General features: G+C 56.6%; 2 protein-coding genes across 3 annotated transcripts in view; both read right to left on the bottom strand.

Annotated features, from left to right (window-relative positions):
- The window catches only part of TNRC18 (trinucleotide repeat containing 18), an 82,810-nt gene extending 60,290 nt beyond the window's left edge, over window positions 1–22,520 (bottom strand). The window contains exons 1-2 of one of the 2 annotated variants that reach the window (XM_059037315.2): window positions 22,150–22,520; window positions 19,812–20,244 (exon numbers count right to left, since the gene is read on the bottom strand). In XM_059037315.2, the coding sequence (XP_058893298.1) occupies window positions 19,812–19,998 (187 nt within the window). In that variant the 5' untranslated portion in view covers window positions 19,999–20,244; window positions 22,150–22,520. Of the gene's footprint in view, window positions 1–19,811; window positions 21,458–22,149 lie in introns of those variants that run through there. The other variant, XM_059037314.2, reaches the window with a different exon arrangement.
- On the bottom strand, window positions 17,393–19,782 carry LOC136792555 (collagen, type I, alpha 1a-like; the record flags this gene model as incomplete). Its single annotated transcript, XM_067012917.1, is given in 1 exon segment — window positions 17,393–19,782. A coding segment is annotated over 1 exon segment (1,077 nt), but the record flags the coding sequence as incomplete, so codon positions are not given.
- Window positions 22,521–27,103: the final 4,583 nt, after the last annotated feature.

The raw sequence follows: 27,103 nt of genomic DNA, 5'->3' as shown, positions 1-27,103 counted from the left end.
ACCAAACAAACCTCCTCCGCCCCGCCCCAGCCCAGCCCCTTGGACTCAGGACGACCCTGGGTCAACTCAGCCGGACTCAGGGCTTGAGAAAACTGCCCAGTGAGCCCCCAGGTGCCTCCAGGGCACCCGACACTCTCGGCAGAAGGGCGTTACCATCCCCAGACCAGAGGGGGCGTGGTTCTCCCCATCTGCACCCGAAAGCTGAGGCTCAGTGCGGGGCAGGGACCTCCGGAGGCCACAGTGACAAGGGGGAAGGGGGCTCAGGTCCTGAGCTCCTGGACCAGGGAGGACACCAGAGAGCTGGAGAATGGCCTCCAAGGACCCCAAGGCAGCCCTGGTCAGGCCCGGACCAACCCCTCAGCCAACCCTGTGCGGGAGGAACCGTGTGCCCATTTAACAGATGAGGAAGCTGAGGCTCAGAGATGGGAAGTGCCTGATCCTACAACCTGTGACCAGGGGCTCTGAATGCAGCCCAGCAGCCTGTCCCAGAACTATAGGGAATTAGCAAGTGAATCAGGGAATGAATGAGAGCAGTGGAGAAGGGAGGCCTGTCCCTTCAGAGAGCAGAGCTCCTCCTACTGGGGTCCCTCCCGAGGGGGCGTGGGGGCCTACGGATGCCATTAAGGACAACCAGCTAGGGCCTGGGTGGAAGCCGCACCCACCCCCGCCACGCCCCACTTGGCCAGGCCTCCACCGCAGGGCTGCATCCCGCCTCCTGCCGTCCAGGGGTGCTGACCCTAAGCTCCACGTGCACGCCCTTCAGGGCAGGACGCTGGCAGGCCGCCCCAGCTCACCGGCCGGAGAGGCCTACGAGACCTGGGCAGGGGCTTCCCTTCCCTGGCCTCTGTTTGCTCGTCAGCAAAATGGGCATAATAATGCCTCCCTTGAGAACTGTAATGAAGGAAGAAGCCCGCACTTAACAATAATGATACGAATAAACAGCAGCAGCGCCCGTTCACTGAAAGGTACCGAGAACCAGCTCTGGCCACCGAGGTTAAGAGCTCCCCGAGTGCCCCTCAGGTAACCTCTCCAAGCCCCTGTGATGCGGGCACTGTTTGCAGCGGCCCAGAGTGAAGCGGCTGCAGGGGGTCACGGACAATGTGTGACTCGGGTGCCCAGGGGGCCCCAGCCCGGCCCTCAGGGGGCTCGCAGACGCCCATCCACAGCCTCTGAGTCCCCACAGGCCTCCACGCAGGGCCTACAGACCCGCCCTCCCCACCTCCCCGGGGGCGCAGGAGGCCCAAACGTCCCAGGCCCTTCAGGACGCTCACAAGGGGCAGGGCCTCCTCCTCCCCGTCGCCCAGAGCGGGGGCCGGAGTCAGGCGGAGCGATGGGAGGACGCCTGGCACCACGTGGCATCCCCACCACCCCGCGTCCAGGCGCCCCACCCCATCCCCAGCAGCCCCCTCACCGGACTCCAGCGCCAAACCCTCGGGACCCAGGGCCATGGTGGCCGGTCGGTGCGCCCGTGCAGCCCCAGCCCGGGCAGCGGGGCCTCCGGGCCGCCAGGCCCCAGGCTTCCTCCTCTGCGGGCGGGCCGGCTCCGGAAGCGGCGGCCAAGGGGCTTGCGCAAGGGCTTACATCAGCTCTTCCTGCCCTGCGCCTGCCCCTGCCCGGGCTTGTGAAACCCGCCCAGCGGCACGCCAGGCCCGGATGCCACCAACAGCTCCTGCCACGGGGCTCAACGGTGCCCGAACCACCGCCCCCCCCGCCCCCGGGCCCGGCGGGCAGGCCTGGGCCCTCCGAGAGCAGCGGCGTGCAGCTCCGTTAAACGGGCACGCCAGCCCCCCTCACCGCCAGGCCCGGGACGGTGGCGTTTATTTGCACAACTTCGCTGTCCCCGCCCCCACCCCTAATGGTGCTCCTGAAGCAGCGGGGGGGCAGGGCTCAGATACATGAGATAAACCCCCGAGTTTATCCATCTCCCAAGTCCCCAGGGAGTCGCTGGGACTCCCCTCCACCTGCCCCTCCACTCACTCCCCCCTCGGGGCCGTCCCTGGGCCTCCGAGAAGCCCTCGGCCCAGGACGACGTGGAACTGGAGAGCTGTGTCCCCCAGGAGCGGAGTCGGGCGTCCCCCGCGGTGCCCAGGGCCTGGCACACAGCAGGCATCAACTCGTGGCCTAAGTAACTGCACCGTGTCTGATCCTCTCAGGGCAAAAGCAGATGGACACATGTTAGGATTAGGAGTGAAGGCAAAGCACAGCTCCTGACGCCGGAGGCCGCATGTACCACTCCGGCTGTCCTGCCCGGTCCCCCTAGGGTGACAAGCCGGCCCCACCGGCGTCTCCGGACTACCTTCTGAGCTCCACAGCCCCACAGCCACCCCCCGGAGGACCTGGAGCTCGCCTCAGAGTCTAGGCAAACATCCTCCACTCCTCACACCCACCCCCGGGGACACAGCGGTGGCCTCCTGGGTTCCCAGAGGAGGGCGGCCTCCGAGCTCTGGGAAGCAGTGACGGTCAAGCCAGAGCCCACCGCCTTTCCCTAGACTTGGCTGGAAATCCTCCAGCACAGCCTGGGGTGGGAGGGGTCTCCATCCCTCTCATCACGGGCTGAGGTCAAGGCCTGGCCCCCCATTCCCCGGTCCCAGGCTGCCCCCTGGTGACCAGAGGCCTCCGTGCCACCTGCCCACCCACGCGAGCATCTCACTCCACGACTGTCCAAGCTTAGAACACACAGGGAAGCCGTAATAAAAGTACCACTGTTCATAATTAGAAAGGGGGACCTAACCCAGCTTCAGCAGACACCGGGCTTCACATGGAGACGCCCCTGGAGCCTTCCCACAGGCCTTTCATGGGGCACAGAGGACAATCCCAAAGCCACACAGCCCTGGCCCAGGGGCAGAGCCAGGGCCGACCCGGAGCCCAGCCGTGCAGCCCACACCCCTCCTACAGGGTGGCCACTCGAGGGCCACCGGGATACCCCGCGGGAGAGCGTTCCCACCGGCCTGCCTGCCATCCCGGACAGACCAAGACCTGGTGAATCAATGACACCTGTTCTAGATTCTTCGCTGGACACTCCAGGAGCCACTGCCCACTTGTGGCTACTGGGCGCTTGAAACGTGGGGCTGGTGAGACTGAGGAACTGCATCTTCAATTCTATTAAATTTTAATTAATTTAGACTTAATTTAGCCACAGTCTGGATGGAAGGCTCCTCCCTGCTGTCAACCGGAGCAGGGCAGGGATGGGACCTCTGACAGGCCAGGCCCCCACCATGGACAGAGGCGCGACGGGGGGGCGGGGGGGGGCGCAGGGGACAGTGGAAAACAAACCCTGGCCCCAACGCCCACGGCTCTGTGACTCTGAGTTACTTCACTTCCCCAGGCGGAGGGAAGCGGGATAACAGGAATCTCTCCCCTCCAGGTGGACGCACAGATTAAGTGAACTCACGTTTGTGAAATGCTTCCACGCAGGGCCTCGTTCCTTATAGCTACACAACCTGGGGTTTGAAGAAGCCCAGCAACGGCTCAAGGTCACGGTCCAAGTGGGACTCTCACCTCTACCCAACTTCCATCTGTCCTTCCTTAAAATAAAACTTCTAATTCTGAAACTAGAGAGAGCTGATGGGTGCCCACGACGAATGCACTATACCTACCACGGAAAAGCGCGCTTTCAAATAAGTCATTGCGCGTTACGTGAAGTTCACCTCGATTTGAAAAAAAAAAAAAAAAATACAAAACACGTGTAAGCTCCTCTCTCTGCCTCTGAATCCAACACTGCATCTCCCTGACCTCGCTGCCCAGGGCGCCCCAGGGCCCAGAGGTTTCTGGGCTGGCACCTTCCCGGTCCCGGCTCACCCTCCCACAGCCCTGGGAGTGCAGGAATCTTGTTACCCCCATTTTAGAGACTAAGAAACTGAGGCTCAGGGAGACTGCCTGGCATCACCGGGCCGGGGCAACCAAGTCGCTCAGCTGGTGCTACAAGCACACGGTGCAGCAAGGCCTCAGCTCAGGAGTCCCACCACGCCAGGCCCTCGGCTCCAGAGCGGCCACTGTCCCTGGGACCCTGAGCGAGGGAACCCCCTCAACACAGGGCCTGGCCCTCGGAGGTGCTTGGAAAATGGTGTTCCCCGTCTCCCGTCCCAGTGAGAGAGGAAGGAAGGATGCCCCCGGGGTGAGAAAGGAGGTCCCGAGGCCTGGTTATGGGGCAACGTTCCCGTGCCCCTGCCAATGCCCGGGAGAGAGGTCCAGGTCCCTCTGGGAATATAAGCATCAGGGAGCTGGGCACGGACCCCCCCACTCCACCCAGCCTTGGCACCCCCCACCCCGCCTGTGCCCCCTCCAGGACTGAGCTAACAGGCCCTCCCAAGCTGGGACCCGCCAACCTCCCAGCCCCTCCCACCCCACGCACTGCATCTCGGGAACACAGCAGAGAGCCATGAGTTTGGGGGTGAAGGCCAGCCTGTTCTCAGCCATCGCCACCTCCTCCATCCACACTGAGAACACAGCAAGGACTTCAGGGCTTTGCCGACTCCAAGGCTGGCCAAGGTCACCAGGAGGCAGAACTCGAATCCTGAGAAGGTGTTTGCTTCCTTCCTTCCTCCCCTCACTGCTCAGGCAGGGCTCTCAGGTGCTGGGGGCTGGGGAATGAGGCCCATCCGGAGGAACCCCACAGGGGGCTGCACTACGCTCACCTGCTGGTCCCTAGAGAGGGCAACGGTGAGGCCACCTTAGCCGGTCGGTGGAACCTTGCCTCTGTAATGGATGGAGTCACTGGGCTCCTTCTAGAAACTGACTATATAATAGGTACCTGAAGTCCTCTCTGGTGGGAGCGGGGAGGGGGACTTGGATGAGATCACGGTGGGTACAAAGGTCTGGTAAACAATGAAGGACTCATAGGACTTTATCACAGGCTCCGGCGGGGCTGGGCGGGAATATGGGACAGCACAGCCCCACGGGCTGCACCCCAGGGCCTTTGCACCTCAGCCTGGAATCCATTCCTCCCTCCAGATACTGCAAGTTATCTGTATACTCCCGTCTGTATCATACCTCACTCCCTTCTCTTGCAGCCCAGGTGACGGGGGGGGGGGGGGGGGGGGGGGGGGGACACGAATGTGGCCTTCCTGCCTTCACCAGGGCCCCATAAACTGCAACCTGCCCCACCCCCACCCCCTTTCCTGACTTTTTTCCACCGTGCTTATCACCACTTATCAGACCATATACACATTAGCTCCTTCTTTATTGTAGTTCCTTGCTTTTTGTCCCTCTCCACCCACCGGAACAGGAGTAGGCAAGCTTTTTCTTGAAAGGGCCGGATAATAAATACTTGAGGCGTTGCAGGCCTATTCTGCCTGCCTCACAATACTTAAAACTACTGGGCTTTGTCCCAGTGAAACCTTATTTACAAAAACACAGGAGATGGGCCAGATTCGGAGGCAGTTTGCAGAGCCCTGCATTACCATGTAGGCTGACACCATCCCCAGTGCCCCCCTGTGTACCTACACTGTGCACAGTAGGTGCCCGATTAATATTTATGGGTAGGAGGGATGGGCAAGGTCACGGCCAGTTAGAACCGGATGAAGGACGAAGAGGAGCCTTTCCCGGGCCCAACTTCACAGCCAGCGAAGGGCTTCAAGGCTTCACTTCATTCTGTCTCTAATCCAACCACCCCCATGCCACCCTCCCCCCAAACTACCCGCCCCACCATCAACTCTGGGAGGGAGAGATTCTTGTCCCTTTTACAGATGAGGAAACTGAGGCTCTGACTCCAAAATCTACACTTTTCCACTCAGCCACAGCACCCGGACTCAAGACCCTGTTTTCATCTCCTCACTCCCAAAGACCCCCCTCCACAACCAAACAAGAAACAAATGTGCTTTTCCTTCCTATTTTAAAACGTTTTGGCCTCGCAAAGGAACTGCATCCCTAAAGATGTCACCAAAAGCTATCAGAGCATCTCATCAGCATGATCAGATCAGGGTTATCACCCAAAAAAAGAGCCCATTCTAGCCCAGAGCACAGACATGTGACTTAGCCGTTTCTATGACAGCCGCTGAAAATAGTCCGGGGACCCTCTGGATGAAATGGCCTTCAGACTCCCATTCATCCCAAGATTTCTGTAATATCTAAGCCAGCGCAGCGGTTAATACCCCGTCTCATAAAGAAAGAGCCTTATCGTTCAATAAGAATCCCAAGCAATTCACAAATGAAGAACAGTAAATAATGGCCGAATTCAGGAAGAAGTTAGTATGACATCATTTTCATCTATCAAATCAGCATATTTTTAGTTTGATTGCGGCGCCGGGGTGGGGGCGGGGGCGGGGAGCAGGGTGACGACAGGGCCATCCCAACCCCAGCTTTTGGAAAGCAAATCAGCAGGCTAGCAAAGCCCAGACACACTTCTGGGGGTAGCCAAACTGATCTAGAGATTTAATGCAATCCCAATCCAAACCCCAGTAGGGGCAAAGGTGGGGGGAGGGGGAGGGGCTGTGAAAACTGACAAACTGTCTCTGAAAGTCACATAGGAGTTGAAAGTGGGGCGAAAAACTGAAGAGATTTTTGCACACCCGCGTTCATAGCAGCGTTATTCCCATTATTCCCATTCACAACGGCGCAAAGATGGAAGCAACCCAAGGGTCCATTGGATAAACAAAACGTGGTCTATCTCTATACTATGAAATATCATTCAGCCCTTAAAAAGAAAGGACGTTCTGGGCTTCCCTGGTGGCGCAGTGGTTGAGAGTCCGCCTGCCGATGCGGGGGACGCGGGTTCGTGCCCCGGTCCGGGAGGATCCCACGTGCCGCGGAGCAGCTGGGCCCGTGAGCCATGGCCGCTGAGGCTGCGCGTCCGGAGCCTGTGCTTCCCAACGGGAGAGGCCTGCGTACCCCGCCCCCCCCCCCCAAAAAAAAAAAAAAGGACGTTCTGACCCCTGACCCAACATGGATGGACCTTGAAGACAGGATGCTAAGCAAAATAAGCCAGACACAGGTCAAATATTGTTATGACGGCACTTCTAGGAGGTCCCTGGAGGAGCCAGGTTCATAGAGGCAGGAAGTAGAGGGTGGGGGCCAGGGGCTGGGGGAGGGGGATGGAGGTTAGTGCTTCATGGGGACAGAGTTTCAATTCAGAGGATGGAAATGTTCTGGAGATGATGGTGGTGACTGTTAATGGTGGTGACTTGACTGATAATGTGAATGTACTTTATGCCACTGAACCGTACATGTAAAAATGGTTACAATGGCAAACTTATATGTATTGTACTAGTTAAACGAAAAAGTTATATAGAAACACAGAAAATCAAGAATAGCCAGGGAAACCTTCAAGATAAAGAATAACGTGGCAAGACTTAGGCTATCAAATACCAATAATGCAGCTGGTGTGATATCGGCACATGGGTACATGAAAAGGCCTATGGGGACAGGACGGTTCAGAAACGGGCCCACCACTGCACAGGGTAGAAGAAGGATGGTCTTTTCAATAAACACTGCTGGTCCGCTTGGACACCCATATGGGAAAAGCCAAGAATCTTGACCCCCTACTTCACACCGTACATAAAAATCCCTTCCAGGTGCACTGCAGATAGGCAAAAGCTTCTAGAAGAAAACACTGGAAAATTCCTTCGTGACCCAAGGGCAACCAAAGCTTTCTTAAAGACCACATTAAAAAGCACTGACCATAAAGATAAGGCTGACATACTGAAGTACATGAAAATTAGGAATGTCTATTCATCATCACATGACACCATTAGGAGAATGAAAATGTGAGCGACCTCGTGGAAAAAGATCTGTGCCCCACTGAAGGGCTTGTATCCAAAATATATAAAGAACGCCTGAGAATCAACAAGCAAAAGGCAGACACCACAATGTAAAAATGGGCACGATTCGACAGGAGAGTGGCAAATAAGGACACCCAAGTGTCCAGTAAATCCATAACAAGGTACTCAGCCTCATAAACCATGGAGGAAATGTGAATGAAAACTTCTGCACACCCACCAGAAGGGTTAACGTATCAAAAAGGGAAAATGGACAATATTAATACACGACCAGAGGGAAGATAAATTAGTACAACCATTCTCAAAGAGTTTGGCAGAATCTAGAAACCTTTCTGATCCAGCAGTGCCCTCGCAGGTCTGTGTAGAAAGATCGCAAATTGGAATTCAAAGATCTTCTCACCAGTAATCGCCAAAACTGGAAAATAACCCAAATTTCCAACAAGAGCTGGATAAACAAATTGCGACATTCTCACAGGAGGCAACCCCTTCAGCAAGAAGGCACTACAGCGACCGGGGCAAGATAAAACTCACAACCTCACACCCAAGAGAACACACTATATGCTTCCACGAACGTGAAGGTCACCTTGGGACCGGGAGACAGAACAGGGCACCTGGGTTTCCTTCTTAAGCTGGTTGATTCCGTTTGTGAAAAAAATAACCAAACTCTACGTTTACGATGTCTCCTTATTTCTGTGTGTCCTTTAAGCCCCAATAAAAAATATCCTTTAAAAAACTGAGCGCAGAGGGAGGCCAATCTGAACACAAGCACGAGTAATTTCCATGGAACTCTCACATTGACAAAATTTGCAAAACCAAAAAAAACAAGTAAATAAATTAAAATGAGCCCAGAAAGGAAAAGGGAAAGAGAAAGAAAAATTCTTATTCATACCCCATCTCTCCCCAGGCCCTGGCTTTCTCGCCAGAGAGCTCAGGTCTGGCTGGCCCCTAGATCCCACACTTCCTGGCTGTGTGACCTCGGGGAGGTGACACAACCTCTCTGAGCCTTACTTTCCTCTAAAGTAAAATCGGGAGTTCCCTGGTGGTCTAGTGGGTAGGATTCCGGGCTTTCACTGCCGTGACCCAGGTTCAGTCCCTGACGGGGGAATTGAGATCCCGCAAAGCTGCACGGTGTGGCCAACAAAAAAAATAATAAAATAAAAGTAATAAATAAAATAATAATATACATCTAAATATATTATATAACATATATAATAATAAATAAATAATAATAAAATAAAATAAAGCTCTCACCTTTAAAAAATAAAGTAAAACGAAGGACAGACAAGAAAGGAAAGAAACTGTGACTGGGGCCCTGCCTGCGTCCTCCGCTTCGTGGCACTCCCCTCTCCCCAAGGAAGGTGACACAAGACAGACCAGCAAGGCTGAGGGACAGAGCTAGAGGGTGGGGGGCTTACCTTGCACATTCTTGGTGCTGTGACTGGGCCACAGGACCTGTGGCCACTGCCAACGTCCCCAAGCTCCCATCCGTGCGGTACACGTGACTGAGACTCTTGAGCTGCAGAGGTTCTTCCTCTGAGCTAAGCAGAGGCTCAGAAGCCACCAGGCCAGATTGACCTGCCCCGCCCACTCAGGAGGGGAGGGGTCCAGCTGGGCCCGAGGGCTGGCCGGAGGGGCTTTATTGCTCCTGCTAAGTGTTACCTCCAGCCTCCCTCCCCTCCCGCTGGAGCCAGCCCTCACCCCAAGACGGTCGGATCCCAGCAGGCACCTTTTAGCCGCCCAGACCTCCCAGCTCCTCCCCAGCAGAGGTCACAGCAAGAGAAGGGCGATCTGGGTTTAACTCCAGCCCCTCTCCCAGCCCAGAATCTGGGCCCCCAGCAGGCTAGGACTTTGCCTTGCTCCCACCAGACACCCAGCCCACAAAGTAGGTGCTCAAATCTAAGTAAAGGGGATCCCAAGGCAGCCCAGAGCGGTCAAGGCCTCAGCCTTGCCAATGATATGCAAATGCATCCACCCCGGCCTCGCCCCAGGGCTCCAGACTTTCTCAATTCTAAAGCAATTACAGAGGATTTCCCCATTGATTTCTCTTCCCCCGAAGGAGGTCCTGGCCTAGAGGAAGTAGAGGTAGGGATGGAGGGAGGGCCTTCTAGGAACTATATGGGCCAAAAACAGGGCAGCGTCCTAGTGGGGAAGGCGGAGACAGAGAGGAACCAGGTCTCTCCGGCACATCGGCCAGCGGAGGAGAGGCGGCCGGATCCCAGGGCACTGAGATCTAGCAGGACAAATCATTTCCCAGAGGACATCCCTGGCGGTCCAGTGGTTTAGACTCCACGCATCCACTGCAGCGGGTACCGGTTCAATCCCTGCTTGGGGAACTGAGATCCCGCGTGCCAAAAAAAGAAAGAAAAGAAAAGAATCCTTCCCCAGATGCCAGAAGGCTCACAAAAATGGCAGTAACACGGTTTTAAAAGGAAACGTTACTGCACATGAATGGAACCCTTGAGGGTCCTGGGCTGGATTCTCAGGGCTGGTGTGGAGACCAAAGTGAAAATGGGATCTGAGTACAAATCCTCATCCTTAAAAGGTACACTCAGCTCTTGGAAGAGGGGCGGCCAAGTTTAAACTCCCTGGAGGCTGTTAACAGGACTCCAGCCTGGGAGACTGAGGGAGACAGAAAGGAAGACCTACAGACACTGTCAGAAACTTCCACAATGGTCAACAGTCCCCACCTTGGATCCCAGTCCCATCAGCTTGTTAGTGCCTCTTTCTTATATATGAAGAGACATCAGAGAACCAGCCACCAGACACCTGCAGAGTCTCCAATGTGAAAGACAAATGAACAAAAATGACCCAGAGGAACAGAGACCATGCCTGAGAGAAGAAAACTCCAGAAAAAAATATAATTAATATCCTATAAGTGATGAGAACTAATGTATCCATGAAACAAGAACAGGATGCGATTGAAAAAAATCAAAGGACTTTCCTAGTGGTGCAGTGGTTAATAATCCACCTGCCAATGAAGGGAACACGGGTTCAATCCCTGGTCCTAGTCCAGGAAGATCCCACATGCCGCAGAGCAACTAAGCCCACGCGCCACAATTACTGAGCCTGCGCTCTAGAGCCCGCGAGCCACAACTACTGAAGCCCGCGCGCCTAGAGCCCATGCTCCGCGACAAGAGAAGCCACCGCAATGAGAAGCCCGCACACCGCAATAAAGAGTAGCCCCCGCTCGCCACAACTAGAGAAAAGCCCACGGGCAGCAACAAAGACCCAACGCAGCCAAAAATAAAAATAAACAAATATTTTTTTAAAAAGAGGAGCGTCCGGATTATAAGACAGAGCTTCTAGATATTAAAAATATGACAACTTAATTAAAAAATCAAACTGCACAATTAGAAGACACAATTGAGACCATCTAGAAAGCAGAAGAAACAAAGAGATGGAGAAGAGTAATAAAGAAAATAGAAGAAAAGTAGGTGATCGTTCTAGGAGATCCACTATCTAATAGAGGTACTAGAAAGAATGGCAAAAATGGTGAGAAGCAAATCATAAAATACCAATAAAATTAATAGTAATTCAAAAAGTCTTCATTTAAAATGTAAAAGGTAAGCACTGTTACTCGTTTTACAAAAGAAAAAACTGAAGCTTACAGAGTTAGGTAACATGTCCAGGGCCATGTGGCAAGTGGAAGAGCATGTGTAAGAATTTCAGAGCCAATGCTCTATAACTATTACGTGGTTCTAAAAGATTTTAGGCGTTTGTAAAAGGGAAGACAAAAAGTTCACGTACAGGGCTTCCCTGGTGGCGCAGTGGTTGAGAGTCCACCTGCCGATGCAGGGGACACGGGTTCGTGCCCCGGTCCGGGAGGATCCCACGTGCCGCAGAGTGGCTGGGCCCGTGAGCCGTGGCCGCTGAGCCTGCGCGTCCGGAGCCTGTGCTCCGCAACGGGAGAGGCCACAACAGTGAGAAGCCCGCGTACCGCAAAAAAAAAAAAAAAGTTCACGTACAAAGATCAAGAATCAAAATAACATCACACCCTCAAAAGCTGCACCGGAGGGCTTCCCTGGTGGCACAGTGGTTAAGAATCTGCGTGCCAACGCAGGGGACACGGGTTTGAGCCCTGGTCTGAGAAGATCCCACATGCCGCGGAGCAACTACGCCTGTGCGCCACAACTACAGAGCCTGCGCGTCTGGAGCCTGTGCTCCACAACGGGAGAGGCCGTGACAGTGAGAGGCCCGCACGCCGCGATGAAGAGTGGCCCCCGCTCGCCACAACTGGAGAAAGCCCTCGCACAGAAATGAAGACCCAACACAGCCAAAAATAAATAAATAATTTTTTTTAAAAAAAAAAAGAAAGAAAGAAAAGCTGCACTGGAATTTAGAAGGCGATGTTGCAGTTCCCTCAAATTATTTCCAAGATGCCCGTCAGCGTGAAGGTGGAATAAAGGCATTTTCAGATATACGAGGCCTCCAAAAAAATTGCCTTCTATGTATCCTATCACAGAATGCTACTGCAAGATATGCTCCACCAAAACAAGGAAAGCAGGAAAGAGGAAGGAATGAGAATCAGGAAACAGGAGATGCAACACAGCACAGAGGGACAGAGAGTCTGAACAGGCCCAGGCACCAGGCAAACCAGACTAGAGCAGGAAGAAGAAAAACTGCAGAAAGGAGATCTCCAAGAAAAGAAAGAGGCAGCTCATCCAACAGATCTAACCAAATGAAAACTATACCAAGATATAAGAAGACAGAGTAAAGGAGAAACTAACACACTATTGTAAAACAGTTACACTCAAATAAAAATGTTAAAAAAAAAAAAAAGACAGAGATTCTAAGAAATCCTTGCATATGGGGGGGAAAAGAGGCAATTAATAACTCAAGGAAATAAAGAAATGAATTTTATTATATCACTTGGCTCAAATACAAACCTTAACAAATCCAAAGCCATAATAATAAAACTGATTTAAACAAAATTGTATTTCGGGCATTCCCTGGCGGTCCAGTGGCTGGGACTCTGTGCTTTCACTGCCGAGGGTCCAGGAGGGCCCAGGTTCAATCCCTGGTGGGGGAACTAGGATCCCACAGGCTGCGTGGCACAGCCAAAACAAAAAACGAAACAACAACGAAACAAAACTGTATTTCACAAATATAGAGAGGAGAGAGGAAGGAGGAATGGGGGCGGAGGGGGCCGTGAGGTGACAACGAAAATCAACATTTACTAAGTGCTTATTATTTTCCAGATACTAAATTATATGTCCAGATACTAAATGCTTTACACGTCTTAATGATTTAATCCTCGTAACAATCTCATGAAGTAGATACTATTATTATCCCCATTTTACAGATGAGAAAACCAAGGTAGGAGAGGTAAAGAAACTTGCCTACGGTCTCACACTAATAAATGGGAGAGTCAGGATAGAGACTTGGACAGTCTATGCAAAATCCTCATCTTCTACAGAAGTCAATAAAGAACCTCAAAATCTAAAAAATAACTAGCAGTAGAAGCAGGGGATTACAGAAAAATATGGATGAAAAGGCCAATAAAGAAAAACAGCCAAGAGAATTTAAAGGGGGGCATCAGGAATGGGGAGACAGGAGGCAAGGGACTGCTGGTTATCTTTATAATCCTTCTCACACCATCTGACTTTTTAAACGACACCTAACTTTAAAGTTTATACTCCGCATAAAACAGAAGTGTATACTCTCACTAGGTGAATTTTACAGGAGGCAAAGTATTGCTCAAGAAAGCTTAAAAAATGAGGGAAAAAAAGTATTTAAGATGCAGACACAGGAACTCCCCTGGCAGTCCAGTGGTTAAGAATCTGAGCTTCCAGTGCAGGGGGTACGGGTTCCATCCCTGGTTGGGGAACTAAGATCCCGTATGCCGCTGGGTGCGGAGCGGGTGGGGGTGGGGGGGGATGCACGCTCAATTAGGTACTACTACTTACTCACCAGAATGAATAGAATTTAAAGCAACTGACAAGATCACGCGCTGGGAAGACAGGGAACGGACTGCACAATAGTGCAACCACCGGAAGGCTCACAGCTACAAAAGCTGAATGTACACATGCTCTGCGACCCACCGATTCCAGTCCTGGATGCTATATACACAGCCAAAGAGATGTGTACCTATGTGCACCAAAAGGGCACGATCATACCAACACTGTTCATAGCAAACACTGGAAACAACCTAGATGTCCATCAACAGACAAGAGCGATGTGAACTGCGCTGTATTCACGAGGTGGAACACTATACAGCAACCAGGAACGAGTTACTGCTTCACACCTCAGATACAGATGAATCTTACACACTGGTGTGAGTGAAAACAGCTAAAAATCAAAAAGGACGTGCTGCAGGATTCCATTTACAGAAAGTTCCAATACAGGCAAAACTAATCTAAGGTGACAGAAGTAAGAATGAAGTTGGGTGTGGGGTGCATAGTGACCTGACCAGGAGGGAACCTTCTGGATGCGGGAAATGTCCTGATCTTGAGCCGCCTGGTGATCCTGAGCTGGCTGGTGGTGACATCGGTATGTCCATTTTGTAAAACTGCAAGTACTGCCCACTCGAGACTGAAGCGTTTTACAGAGCATCCATTACACCAAAAAAGAATAATAAAAATAATGGGTTCCAGTTGGCACCCTGGAGTCCGAAGAGCCTGTGGACCATACAAAGGGGCTACGTACATACACAATTTCAGGTCCTCAGAGAGGACCAGACTAGAGCCAGGGATTCGTGAGTCACTGGTTAAGGACAATTTTAATTACAGCAATCACTTTTACTGTAACTTTTGCGCAGGGCTATTTGTGTGCTAGGCACTTCAGTACCACTAATGGAGCCATTTCATAGGTAAGAAAAGCTAGGCTTGGAGTCCTCACCCAGTAAGTGGAGGAGCAAGATCTAAACTGCAGAAATCCGACCTCAGCCCCAAGGCCCTCCTGCCCTCTGCAGTTATCTGGAGATTGCAAGATGAACCTAAGCTAGTGCATAAGGCCCAGAACATGCAAAATTATTACTGAGAGTGTATGAAGCAGGTTTTTTATTCTGGGCTGAGGGTCCACCACTTTCATTAGCTCATAAAAGAACCTGGGATGCAGATGATGAATGCATTCACGGCCTGCAAAGATGGTTTGTTTTTGTGATTCCGACCAAGTGGCCTTGACTTCCTCCAAAGTGAGATGCCAGGCCTCTACGGGCAGCTGGTGTGGCGAGGACTCTAGCCCTGTGGGCCAAGACTGGACACTGGCCAGGGGTCCCCACTGCCCCGGGGGAGGCCCCAGACCTGTCCTGAGCAGCTCCCATACGTGTCCTCAAAAGCTGGGCTGCGAAGTAAAGGACAGGTGAGGTTCATGATGGGGGTAGATTCTGGGTGAAAGACAGGACCCCACATGACCAAAGACAGGGCTCCAAGTGACCAGGTGGCAGTCCCGTGAGATCAGACTGCAGACTGGTCCAGGCCAGGAGCCAAGAGCAACCCCAACCTGGCCACATTCAAATGAAGAATGGTCAACCTGTTCCTCCCCATTCCTCCAGAAGTAGCACTGACCAAAGATCCAGTTGTTGTCCTCCTCATCTGCCCCTCCACATCCATCCCAGCAGCCCCACCTCCACAAGACACGAAACCCTGGCCACCTCCAGCCTCCCTCCCTGGTCCCTATCACCTCCCTCGACGGCCTCCTCACCACGGACAAGTTCCCTGCTTCTCTCCCGCCTACCGATCTCCAGCAATCCAGATTACTTTTGTTAAATGCCCATTTGGAAATCATTTCAAACTCAAAGTCTGAAACAGTACAACTAGCAAATAGTCCAACTGCCATATGACCTTCCCCGGGTTCGGCAACTGTGAACTGTTTTCTCACCCTACGTGTGAAAGGGTGAGAAGTTGATTTATTTGAAGTCATTTGATTTATCGTTGTCTCCCACGTCTAAAAATTTTAGATAATTTTTCTTCTCCTGAGCCATTCCTGAGAGGAGCTGCATTCATCAAGTCCCCTACCCCGGAACACTTCAGTGTTCTTACTTCCGAAGAGCAAGGACGTTCTCTTACGTAATCACAGTACAGTGATCAACTTCGTGAAACCGGATATTCACTTGATGCTATCTGCGAATCTACAGTCCATATTCCAATTCTGTCAATTGCCCCAGTGACGTTCTTTAGAGCAATTTCTTCCCTGATCCAAGATCCAATCGAGGGCTATATGTGGCCTTTTGCTGTCAGTTTTTTCCGTCTCCTTCAACCAGGAACAGTTCTCAGCCTTCGTCTTGCATGCCACTGACATTTTTTAAGAGTCCAGACTAGTTCTGTAAAATGTCCCTCAATTTGAGTCACTCCCTCCATTTAAAACCCTACCTTCTCATTCCTCACAGTTTGAAATTCCAAGACCTCATTACTGGCCTTCAGGGACCTGCAGAGTCCCACACTACCCACCTCCCTCCTCCCTCCTCCCCCCTCCCCTCCTCCCCCCTCCCCCTCCCCCCTCCCCCTCCCCCCTCCCCTCTTCCCCTCCCCCTCCTCCCTCCTCCCCCTCCTCCCCCTCTCCCCACAGCTCTGGCCATTCTCAGGGCTCACAGCCCCTCACCACTCCGGCCAAAAGAGTCCCTCGATATTTTCTTTCCTTCAGTCTATCTCTCTTTTTAAAATGACTTCCTTCACTGACTTATGTTTACTGCCTGGCCCCCACACACTAAGATGGGAGCTCCAATGACGGCAAAGATTTCTGTGTTTGGTCGCCGCCCGATTCCCAGGGCCAGAGCAGTGCCTGGCACACGGGAGGCACTTGGAAATCCTTTGCTGAGTAAATGAACAAGTGAGGAAAGAAGACAGCGCTGAGGCTGAGAGCTAAAGAACCAGGAGGCTCAGAGAGCCAGAGGGCTGTGGAGGCCCTTCCAGATTCTAGAACGTTCCCCAGGCCTCCCCTATGCCTCTGCCCAAGACAAGGATGCACCCAGCAAATCTCCCTTATCTTGGGGATCACATCACTCTACCAGCCAGTCCCACTGATTAATCTTCTTAAATCAATCTCAGTAGGCTGACCGGATTCCAGAGATAGAGCTGATCAGACCCTGAAGAAGGCCCACAACCGGCTATTGTCCACTGGCCGGTCCAAAGTGCAGGGCCTCCCCATCCTGATCCTGGGTTCCCACCCCCCATTCACATATCCTCCAGGGGCCAGCCCAGGGTGTGGGGTCAGGGAGAATAAACATCCAAGCACAAAATCCTGCTAATAGCTCTTTAATTGCAATGGTGGGGACAACTGAGTCCAGGCCTCCCAACCCGAGAGGAGAAGGAGCAGACCGACCAGGTGTTTGTCACTTACTTGCCCATTTCACACACTGCTGTGAACATTTTAGGGCTCACATACCTATCAGTACTCAAGATTACTGGAAAGGTAGCCGGGACCCTCTATCCCAAACCCCATTTATTCTTGATTTCACCTCCTCTTCTGCAGAGGAAGGAACCATCCCTCTCCACCCAGATCCACGATGCAGAAAGCTGTCTCCCAACCCCCCTGTCAATACCTGCTTGAATAGGGTCCTAGCCACCCCCCCACCCCAGCCAGGGTCCCTTCCAGCTGTGAGCCCTCCCGGGGCAGCTTCCTCTGCCTTGGAAAGCTGGATTCGCCCGGAGTTCCCGCCCCCACTGGAGTCCAGAGATAACTCGGGCGTCTCTGCCTGCGTGACCTGAGGCAAATAGCTCAGCTTCTCCAGGCTTCCCAGTACGTACATAAACAAATAAAGATGCGGCTGATACCGTTGGCGAGACTTAGGGAGCTGACAGCCAAGGAGGTGATGCGCATTGGAAGCGGAAAATTTAGCACCTGCACCCCGCAAGAAAGGCGGGGTCGGGTGCTGGGTTGAGAAATGTGTAATCCCGCCCCGCCCCAAGCAGTGAATGGGGAGCAGTTCCCCACCGCCTGGCTAATGGGATTAGCACCGGGCTGGGTCTGGGCGTTGGCCCAGGGTCTGGGGGTCCCTAGGTCTCAGCGCGGCCACTCGACCGGCGGGGAGCAAGAGGCAGCGCCAGCCCCCCACCCTTCCCTGCTGGGTGAGCGAGCACCGGCCCGAGTGGCGGCGCTTCCCGCGCCCGGCTGCTCTTTCCTCCATGACCTCAGCCGCCGAGCACGCAGAACCCAGGCGGGTCCTAACTCACAAAGTGCCGGCACGGGCCTCGGCGGCCACCTCGCGCTGGACTTCCTCGTCCTGCCTTATCCTCCACCGAGTCCCTTCCCCCCGTGCCTCAGCCTCCCCACCCACCGAATGGGCATTAGGTGGCCTGGTTGCTGCGGTTGGGCTCGGCGCGGCCCTGGCCCCCTTGAGTGGCGGCTGTTTTCCCGGCTGCTTCTCATTAGAACACTTGGCCGCGGCCAGGCCCCAGCCAGATTGGAGACCGGGATTCCGCGGCGCCCTCTCCCAGACTCTCGGAAGGCGAGTGAAGGCCCTGCCAGCCAGCATGACTGGGGGCTCACGTCTAGGCCACAGAACCCTGCCACCTCCCCGGGCCGGGCCAAGCGACCTTAAGAGCGCAAGCACAAAAATTACCGCGGGCTCTGGACGCGCGCAAAAGGGAACAAACAGCCCGAGCGGCCCTTTGTACCCCAGGGCCGCCCCCCAGCCCTTCCTCTAGGGTCTCCGGCACCCCTCCCTCACCGGAAGCGCACCACTTGGGAGAAAACCCTAGCCCTCAGCGTGGCCGGCCGGGCAGAGCTCCTGGGGGACACGCGCACCCCAAGGCCACGACCCGGTCCTCGGGCCCCCCCCCCCAGCAGGCGGGGATCTTCGCGCTCCCGGCCCCCCCGCCCCCCGTGCGTGCCCCTCCCCCGCCTGGCGCCTCACAAAGGCCCTTTGTCCCGCCGAGCCCTGGGACTCTGGTTCCTGAAAAGTTCGAAGAGAAAAATCAAAGAGAGAGGCAAAAACGGCGACTGCTGCGGAGCGGGCTGGGTCGGTGCGGCAGGGCCAGGGCGGCGGCTGCTGCGGCCCAGAGGCGTCCCCTCCAAGACCCCAAGGCCAAGGGAGCGTCGGCAGCTCCCCCAGAAATCACAGGAATCCTAGACTACGCTTTGTTGTGGCAGAGGTGGATTTTTTTAAAGTTGAAGCGTGGGACGCCAGGCACGAAGCTGGAGGCAGCCGGGGGAGGAGGAACCGGGTTTTCCGCGGCGGCCGAAGGCAAGCCTGGAGGTCCCCGCGTCTCCCTTCCCACCCCGCCGGACTGCAGCGGCCGAGGCCCGCGTGGGGCAAGCTTCTCCCTCTCCAGTGTGGCCCCCACCGAGCCTGGGCAGCCCCTCTCGGGAAATGGCAGAAGCCACCGGGCCTTCTCGGCCACCTCCGCCCGCGCTTCCACGTCAGAGCCACGGCGTTTTCCCTCCGCCGACCGTAACCCGCGGATCCGCTCCTGCGCCACTTCCTTCTCCTAGCTTCGGGATGGCGACTGCGCAGGGTCTGCATCCTTGCCTTCCCGCAGGGAAACAAGGGGTCCCCGGCGCCGGGGTTGCTGCCCTCCTTCCCGGGGGGGTGGGGGGTGGGATGAGGGATCTCCCAAGGGCCGCCGCCCGCCCGCCGGAGGCCGCGTTCCCAGGGCTGGGATCTTCGTCCGTCCGCACCCTCAGGCGCCGGGGCTGGCTGGAGACCTCGCACGAGAGTCGAGAAGCTAAGGACCGAACCCGGGCCCACGGCGCCTGAAAGGACATTTGCCACGAAAACTATTCCGGCTCTGGGAGCAGATATCTCAAAGGGTATGGAGCTGGTCTCTTCTTTTCTCGCCCAGATTTTGAAAACTCCAGGCTAGGCTCGAGTTGCAGGAGCCCGGGGTTTGGAATCGCCCCTGGTGGCTCCGGTTTCGGCAGGCTCGAGCGCCTTGGGAGGGCCCGACGCGCCGGGGAAGGCAGCTGAGTCGCGCGCCCCTCTCCACCGGGGCCTCCAGACTGGCCTCTGCCCCGGGCCCAGGAGTCTCCCCGACCCGGAAACAGCCTGCCCGCAACCCGTGGGCACCCAGTGGACCGGCCGAGGGAGAAGGAGGGGCCGAACCCCCGTTGCGAACGCCGGGGGGTGGGGGGCGGGGGGGGACGGACCTACCACTTTCCCCGGGCCTCCGTCCCAGGATCCCGAGGAGACTACAGGGGGCGGGCACCGCGCAAGGCACTTACCCGGGTGCGGGTGGAGGTTGAGGCCGGCCATGTACTTCCCGGGCGGCAGCGCGCCGGGCAAGCCTGAAGCGGGCAGGCGTCCGGCCGTGGCGGCGCCCACGCGGTGACTGTCCATGGCCAGGCCGGACAGCAGCGGCGGCGGGGGGCCGTGCACAGACCGCGGGGGCCCGAAGTCTCGGCCATCCATCCTCCGCGGGAGTGCCGCGGCCAGCCCCCCACCCGGCCCGCGGGCCTAGTTCAGTGGGACCTAAAAGTTCGGCCTCGACGTAGTCCCAGAGTCCTCGGGCGGCGGGGGCTCCGCGGCGTGCATGGCGGCGGCGCCCAGCGGGGCTTGCGCTCGGCGGCGGGCCTGCGACCCGAGGTGCACAGACGGCCGGTGGTGGGGACCCTCCGGGTGGCCAGGCGGAGCTGCGCGAGGCGGCGCACAAGGCGTCTTGGCGGGGAGAGGAGACGGGCCGCGGAAGAAACAGAAGGGGAAAAAAGAAAAAGGAGGGGAAAAAAGAAACAAGTTCAGAAAGTCGTCTATGCCGTTCGGGGTCGGGGGCTGCCGATGTGGTGGCCAGAAATGAAATCGGGAGTAGCCCCTTTCCCATAAAAAGTTAAATTCCATGCTCCTTCCTTCGGCGGCATCGGGCTCACGGGCAACGGCTCAAAAGGTGGCCGGTGGCGCGCTACGCCCCAGCCCAGACTCTGCCTCGGCAGCTCACGGGTGCTCCCGAAACTGGGGAAGGCCCCTCGGCCGCGCCCCGAGCGCGTCAATACAAACCTCCGAAGTGTGTTGGATTCCTGGGCGTCACATGCTCTGGGGTTTCAAACAGTGAAACCTTTCCATGAGCAGTTCGAAATGTCTCCCTAAACACTATGTAACTATCTGATCTGGAAAGTTTAATACTTAACCTTTGGGAGCCCTTGTCTCCCTTTTCTGAGTTTGGTTCCCGTGAGCTCGCCCCGAGCCGCGGAATTAGTAGTTTTTTCATGAAAGAGGGTGCTAAGCGGGTTTATTATTTTTAAAGAGACTCATCGCCCCCTCTTGCCACCCCCCTCGGGCCACTGTGAGTCGCAGAGCCTAAGTCCGAAGAGCCGAGACGTGGCATTCTCGCCCGAGGACTGGAAAGAATCCTTCAAAACAAGCTTTGGTTTCATTTTCCAACGCCCTGGCCTGGGAATCCTGCGGCCCGAGGACGTGGCCTGGCGCGGGGAATTTGGGGGGCGTCAGAGGGGAAGGGAGGGACTCAAGGGTCTCGCTCCTACCCTAGCTTGCCCCCAACCCCAAAAATAACCTACAAAGAAAACCTTCGCGTCGCGGGCCGACCGAGGGGCGCCTCCCCCAGCGTTGGGCAAATCCCCCTGTAGTTCCAGTTTAAAGCTGTTTATTTAAAAGATTTGCCGATTCCCGTGGGGGGCGGGAGGCGGTCTGGGAGCCAACCCTGCCCTCGCTCTCCGTCTGCCCTCAGCAACTCGGATTCCTGATTCCAAGAGGCCCGGGCGCTCCTAGAGCCACCGATCAAGCCAAAGCCACCGGCTCCCGGGTGCCCGCCCTGCGCCCCGCGACCGGCGGCCAGGCCCCGGAGCTGCAGATCCTCTCAGCCGCAACCCCCCGGCGTCCTCCAGATTCCCTCCCCAACTTTGCTAAGGATGCTTATTTTAACCCGGTTTTGGTTACAAACACCCCCTCCCTCCTTCGCTGCCTCCCATCAGGCTCTGGTTACCAGATCCGCGTTTACTTTAGAAAAATCTAAGATCGCCACATCCGAAGATACATATCAGGCGATGAGCTTTCCGTGATTTTTTTTAAAAAATATTCTTTGTGTAGCTTTCTTTTAAAAGCCAGCGCTTCGGGTCATGCCCCAGCGCCCCACTTTGGGGAAGTCGGGGTGAAGCCCCCCAAAACACCCTTGCTCTGGTAGAGAAGCTGGCTCGGCCATCTGCGGGCTCTGCTGCGTTCTCCCTACTTTTCTCCCCCTCTTAAATGCAGTTAAAATGGCTGAATTCCGGCTTTTAATTAAAAACAGCCTATAATCGAAAACGTCTAGGCGTCCCTGGCTCCCCCACCGCCTGACGGGAACCGAGAAGGGAACCGACGCCCCTCAGCCCGGTTGGGCGGGCTAGAGCAGGGCTGGGGGCTCAGGTGGGCGCCCGGGGCGCAGGGACTTGCCCCCACCCCTCCCGGGGCACCCCACCACGCCGGCCCTGGTCCCCCGATTCTGTCCTCGGGAGCTGGAGAGTTGCGGGTATCCCCGGCGCACCCCGAGGGGGGAGGCTGGGGTGGGGGGCCATCTGGAGAAGTTTGGAGACCATCGCGCCCGGCCAGGGGCAGGCGGGTGGCCCGGCGGCGTACCTGGCGCGGCAGGGCTCCCGGCTCCAGGCGACGGCGACTCCGGTGGCGGCCCCGGCTCCCGGCGCGGCTAGGCGCCCGTGCTGCCCGCCATCCCGCGGCCGCTGCTCCCCTTCGCCACCCGCAGCCGCCTCACACTTTTTGCCCGCCTTTCCTTTTTTTGGTAGAAAACCGCTCCCCGGGCCGAGCGCTCGGCGCGCCAACTCCTCCGCCCTCCCGCGGCCGGGCTCCCGCAGCCCCCGGAAAAGCCAGCTTTCCTCCCGCCGAGCTCCCCGCTTTTTAATAAAATCCAGGTAGCGCCGGTTTAAAGAATCCCAAATCTCCATATACAGCCCGGGATTGGAAAAGGTACATTACACAACCCCCCTTTCAAGTTCCTCTCGCTGGATCTAAAAAAAAAAAAAAAAAAAAAAAAAAAAAAAAAAACGCGGGGGGGCGGGAAAGGGGAGGCTGGGGGAGGGGAACACTCTCCGGCGAAGAAACACGCATTGTTCCCGGGTGCCCGCCTCCCCCCCAGGCCTGCCCCCGGCCGCCACCCATTGGCCGCGCGCGCCGCCAATCACGCGCATGTAAACACCTTGGCCCGCAGCCATCCCTATAAAACCAATTACGGACCAAGGGGCTCCAGCAGTTTCCAGGCTCCCCTCGGTGGGGCTGAATGATCAAAACTGGTGGTGAGAATTTTTCCGGGCCGTTTCTAGGCAGCCCTCCCCCTCCACCAGCTCGGACCCCCCCCTTCCTCCTCCTCCTTTTTCCTCCCCCCTCCCCCAGCGTCTGGGCTGAGTGATCAAAATAGAGGAAGATGGTTGTCGCCGCAATCCAGGGCTTTGCAAGGCGCGGTTTAATGGGCCGCCTGTCAGCTTCCTGCTCGCAGGAGGAGGTGACAAGCCGAGCGAGCCGGGAAGAGCCAGAGGCCCGGAGGGCTGCACCCCGGGTCCGGGCCCCCGGCTCCCCACCTCCCCTGGGGCGCGCCTTCTACAACGCGCGGTGGAGACGCCAAAACGGACAAGGGCTGCTTTTTCCCTCCTCCCCCCACCCCACTTTAAAACAAAGCAGCGATTCATTCCCTCCCCGAACTGCGCGGTTGGGTGGGATGGGGAGGCGAGAAGGCGGTTTTCCTAGCCCTGGTCTACGGGTTCCTCCCTGAAACGCGGTGTCAGATGGTTACTGATTAATATTTTGGAGAGGCCGCGGCGGCGGGCAGCGGGTGAGTCTCTAATCTCCTAAAAGGGGTTCCTATAGAAACGCGGGCCAGGGCGCGCCCCCCGCTCGGCCCCGGCTGGGGCTGCGGCGCTTTGCACCGCGCCCCTCCCCAAAGGCTCTCTTTGCGTGGGCGCTCCCCTCCCTTTCTCCCCCCCCCCAAAAAAAAAATCAGAGCAGAAAAAAGGATTAGATCGGCTGAGCGCGAACTGACTCCCTCTCAATTCTGACATTTCAGCCTATTAGCATTTCTCCACGGGGCCTTCTGAAACCTATTAAAGTGTAATATTAAAAACCTCTTGGCTGGGGGCCTCTCTCGCCTTCCATCCGCCGTGCCCCCTCCAGGGAGGGCGAGACCGGGGGGAAAAAAAAATCTGTTGAGCTCAGAGGAAGCAGCAGCCAAGCCCAAAAAGTGCTTGGCTGGCCGCGGCAGCCGGAGGGGGAGGGGAGCCCCAATCCCCCAGACTTTGTACTTTTATTTTGCGCTTTCAGCAAAATCCTTTCTGGGTTGAGTAGCCAGGAGCTGCCCGCGGCAACCTACTTGGCTGCGGGCACGAGGAGTGCGGACGCGGTCGGAGGGGCAGCCCTAGGGGCCCGCGGGCCCGCAGGGACCCGTGCCCGACTAGGCATTACGTACCCTCAAAAGGAAGTTTGGAGGGGCAGAAATCCTTGCCGATCCTGCCTCAGAGAGCAACCGCGGTGATTAGATTTTAATTAAAACTAGAGAAGCCCGCTCTTTCGCCCTGCGCTGCGGACTCAGCGTTTTCGCATCGTTTGTTCTTTTTTTTTTTTCAATCCATTTTTAAGGCAACTTTTCTGGAGGGGGGAAAAATGAGCTAGTTAGCGCCCATTCGTTCTATTTTCTTTTCTCCACTTTTAGAAAAAGAAGGGGGGTAGGCTTGGAGAGCGAACTGGGGGCGTCTAATTTAATTCCAGTATAAATTTGAGGAAAAAAGTTCAGCCTCTTGAGGGCAGTTTCAAGTTGCCCTTCCTGGAGCCTCCTGCGCTGGTTTCTAGGCTGCCCTCTTTTGGAAGCTGGAGCTCTGCGGGGCGGGGGGGGAGGGGGCGAGGGAGGAGTGAGAAGGAAAGAAAGCCACGAAAATAGCCGGAGCCGAGGGGAACGAGCGGCGGAGCAGGGCACGCAGGTCTCAGTGGCGGCCGGGGCGGCGGGAGGCTCCCGGTGCAGCCCCGGGACGGCCAGACCAAAGACGGAGAGGAGAGGGGGGTTAGAGAAAGGAGGTATCGTGTCTGTGTGCCTTGGGGGAGGGGGGTGACTGCAGAAAATAAAGTAAATGCAGTTGAGCTGCACGAGGCTGCTGAAAGCCAAGACTGAGGAAGGGGCCGTGCGTGGGGTCGCAGCCCGGGTGGGCGCAGAGTGTCCTCCAGTCTTATCCAGAGGCCTCTGTGGGTTCCTAGTAAACCCTCCCACTCCCGAGCCCCCATCGGTCAGTATTCAGACCCCAGACACTGAACCTCCATTATCTCCCGCCCGGGATCTGGAATGTTGTTCTTTGTTTTAATATAGCTCAAGAAAAAAATATGTATGTTGAGAGAGTTGGGGTGGGGAATACAAAGGACTTGCAGGGTGGAAAAAAACAAAATCCTATTTTTATAAATGTTTAATGTTTTCACTCCTGGATGCTCAAGACGCCGTAATTTTGACGGCGGGGTATGTGTGCCATAAATCATTTAGTTGCTAATAAAAATTCTGCCTGTTTGCCCTGGATTTGCCAATGGCGTTTGCATTTTGCAAGTGTGCGCCTGGATGGGGTGGCGAACCAAGCCTGCATTTCATTAGGGCCGAGGTTCGGGGCCGTCGAGGCCCCCTCCCCCACCCATACACCGGGTCTTTGTGGGCCGCAGCCCCCTTGCGCTCCCCTCCCTGCACATACCCGCACCCGCGCGAACAGCTGCACGGCCCTCCCGCCAGAGCTCGCCCGGGTGCAGGGCCTGGGAACGCGTAGGTGGCGGCGGGGGCTCCCGGTTCCCGGCCGCGCAGCGGGGCTCCCCGGACAGACCCTGCCCGGCAGTGCCGGTTCTCCGAGCTGCAGCTCGGGTGGGGGCGAGAGCCGGCCACGCCGGGTAGCCACCCGCCTCGGACTGCGTACGCGCGCCCCATCTTTGCCCCCTCCCGGCCCGCGCCCCGCTGCCCGGCTGCCCGCAGTCGCTGGGTGAGCAGCGGCCGGGAGCCATCTTTAGGGCGGGGGACGGATCCCAAGCCGAGCGGTGGGCGCAGCCCAGGCTCCTTCCAAGACCCTCGCCATTCGTTGGGGGCATCGGGGACACCCCTGGCCGGGCTTCAGGGTCTGGGGAAAGAAACATCCTCCCTGCTTTGATGGCCACAGAAACGTAAAAACCAGGCCGGGGCGCCCTGCGCGGAGCGGGTAACAACGCGCAGCCCGCAGTCCTCCCGGGTCCCGCCGCCATCTTCCACTCCCCTCCCCCCACGTATTTGTGTTTACTCGGCAAGATCCGTCGCCAAAAAGAGTGTGTTGACGCAGTGTGTGTGTGTGTGTGTGTGTGTGTGTATTTTGTACTCTAGCTGCGCGGAAAACCGGCTGAAGGGGGGAACCTCCTTGCAGCCCCAAACCTCAGTTCCCAGGGAACCCGCCCAAGCCCGCGCTTTTGTCCGCGGCCATCCTGGGCCGCCAGAAACGAGGCCTTTTGTATATTCCTAGGCCTCCAGCTACGTGGACGCGGCCTGACTGACAAAATTATTTCGCTTTGTTTTAAAACCCAAGGACAGGCCAACCTTGGATTCAGCTCTCCCTGGCTACGCCTTTGTTACTCGCGGGCTCAGTCCCCAGCGCCTCGGTCAATCCTGTCCTATTCAGGGCCGAACACGGCGCTGCCCGGAATCCTGGTGTGGCCGACCGCTTGGACGCGTTCTCCCCCAGCCCCTTCCCCAGAAAAGAAACCCGCATCCTTTCCTGGGCGAGGACACCCGAGCCACCTCCACCCGTCGCCCCGAATGGCCCTTCGCGGTGGGGACCGAAATCCCCGCGCCTCCACCAGCCTCTCGGTGAAGGGAGCCCCGGGCATTCGCCGGCCTCTGCTGCCCGCTCGGGAAGCCGTGACGCTGTCTTTTAAGCGCCAGTTTCCAGGTTCCAGGTCCGACAACCAGGGAGCTCCTGGCCCGGGTGCCGCTAAAACCCGGAGAGGCCCCGCCCGGGAAAGCCAGGCTCGCCATCCCCTTGCAGGGACGGGCCCAGTCACGACTCGGCACCGAGCCGAGGTTCGGCCAGCGCAGCCGAGATGCGTCCCGACCCGCCAGGAAGACCAAGGACGCGGCGCCGGAGCCACGAAAGCCGCAGGGACCAGGGGGCACGGCGGACAGAGCCTGGACCGAAGTGCCAGGCGCGGCCCTGGCAGATCCGGCGGCTCTCGGCTCCGCCTCCGGCCCTGGCCTCTTCCCCCGGCCGGGTCGGGTCTTCCACTCCACTGTTTGGCTCTAAGGGAGACACTTTCCGTGCGCAGGGGGCTGGCTGCGGCCATAAATCTCGGCGCGGGGCCCTCCTTCCCGCTGCACGCACGGGTACTCCCGGTCGTCGACCTCACGCCCCTACCGCACCAGATGCCCCGCTCTCCAGGTCAGGGCCTGGGGGCCCTGAGACTGCGGCAGGGAATCAAGCCAGAAGCTTCCCCTTTCACCAGAAGGAGGGAACGGCCCTGTCCACTTGGTGCCACCATCTTCCATCCCAGGGTCCCCGGACCCTGAGGTGGCCTGGGCCTCACCGCATTGCTGCGTAGGGTAGGG

The sequence above is a fragment of the Kogia breviceps genome, chromosome 14, assembly GCF_026419965.1.
Source record: "Kogia breviceps isolate mKogBre1 chromosome 14, mKogBre1 haplotype 1, whole genome shotgun sequence".
NCBI classification, from domain to species: Eukaryota; Metazoa; Chordata; class Mammalia; order Artiodactyla; family Physeteridae; genus Kogia; species Kogia breviceps.
The sequence above is the reverse complement of the archived record's forward strand: the minus strand, read 5'-3'. Positions and strand labels throughout refer to the sequence as shown.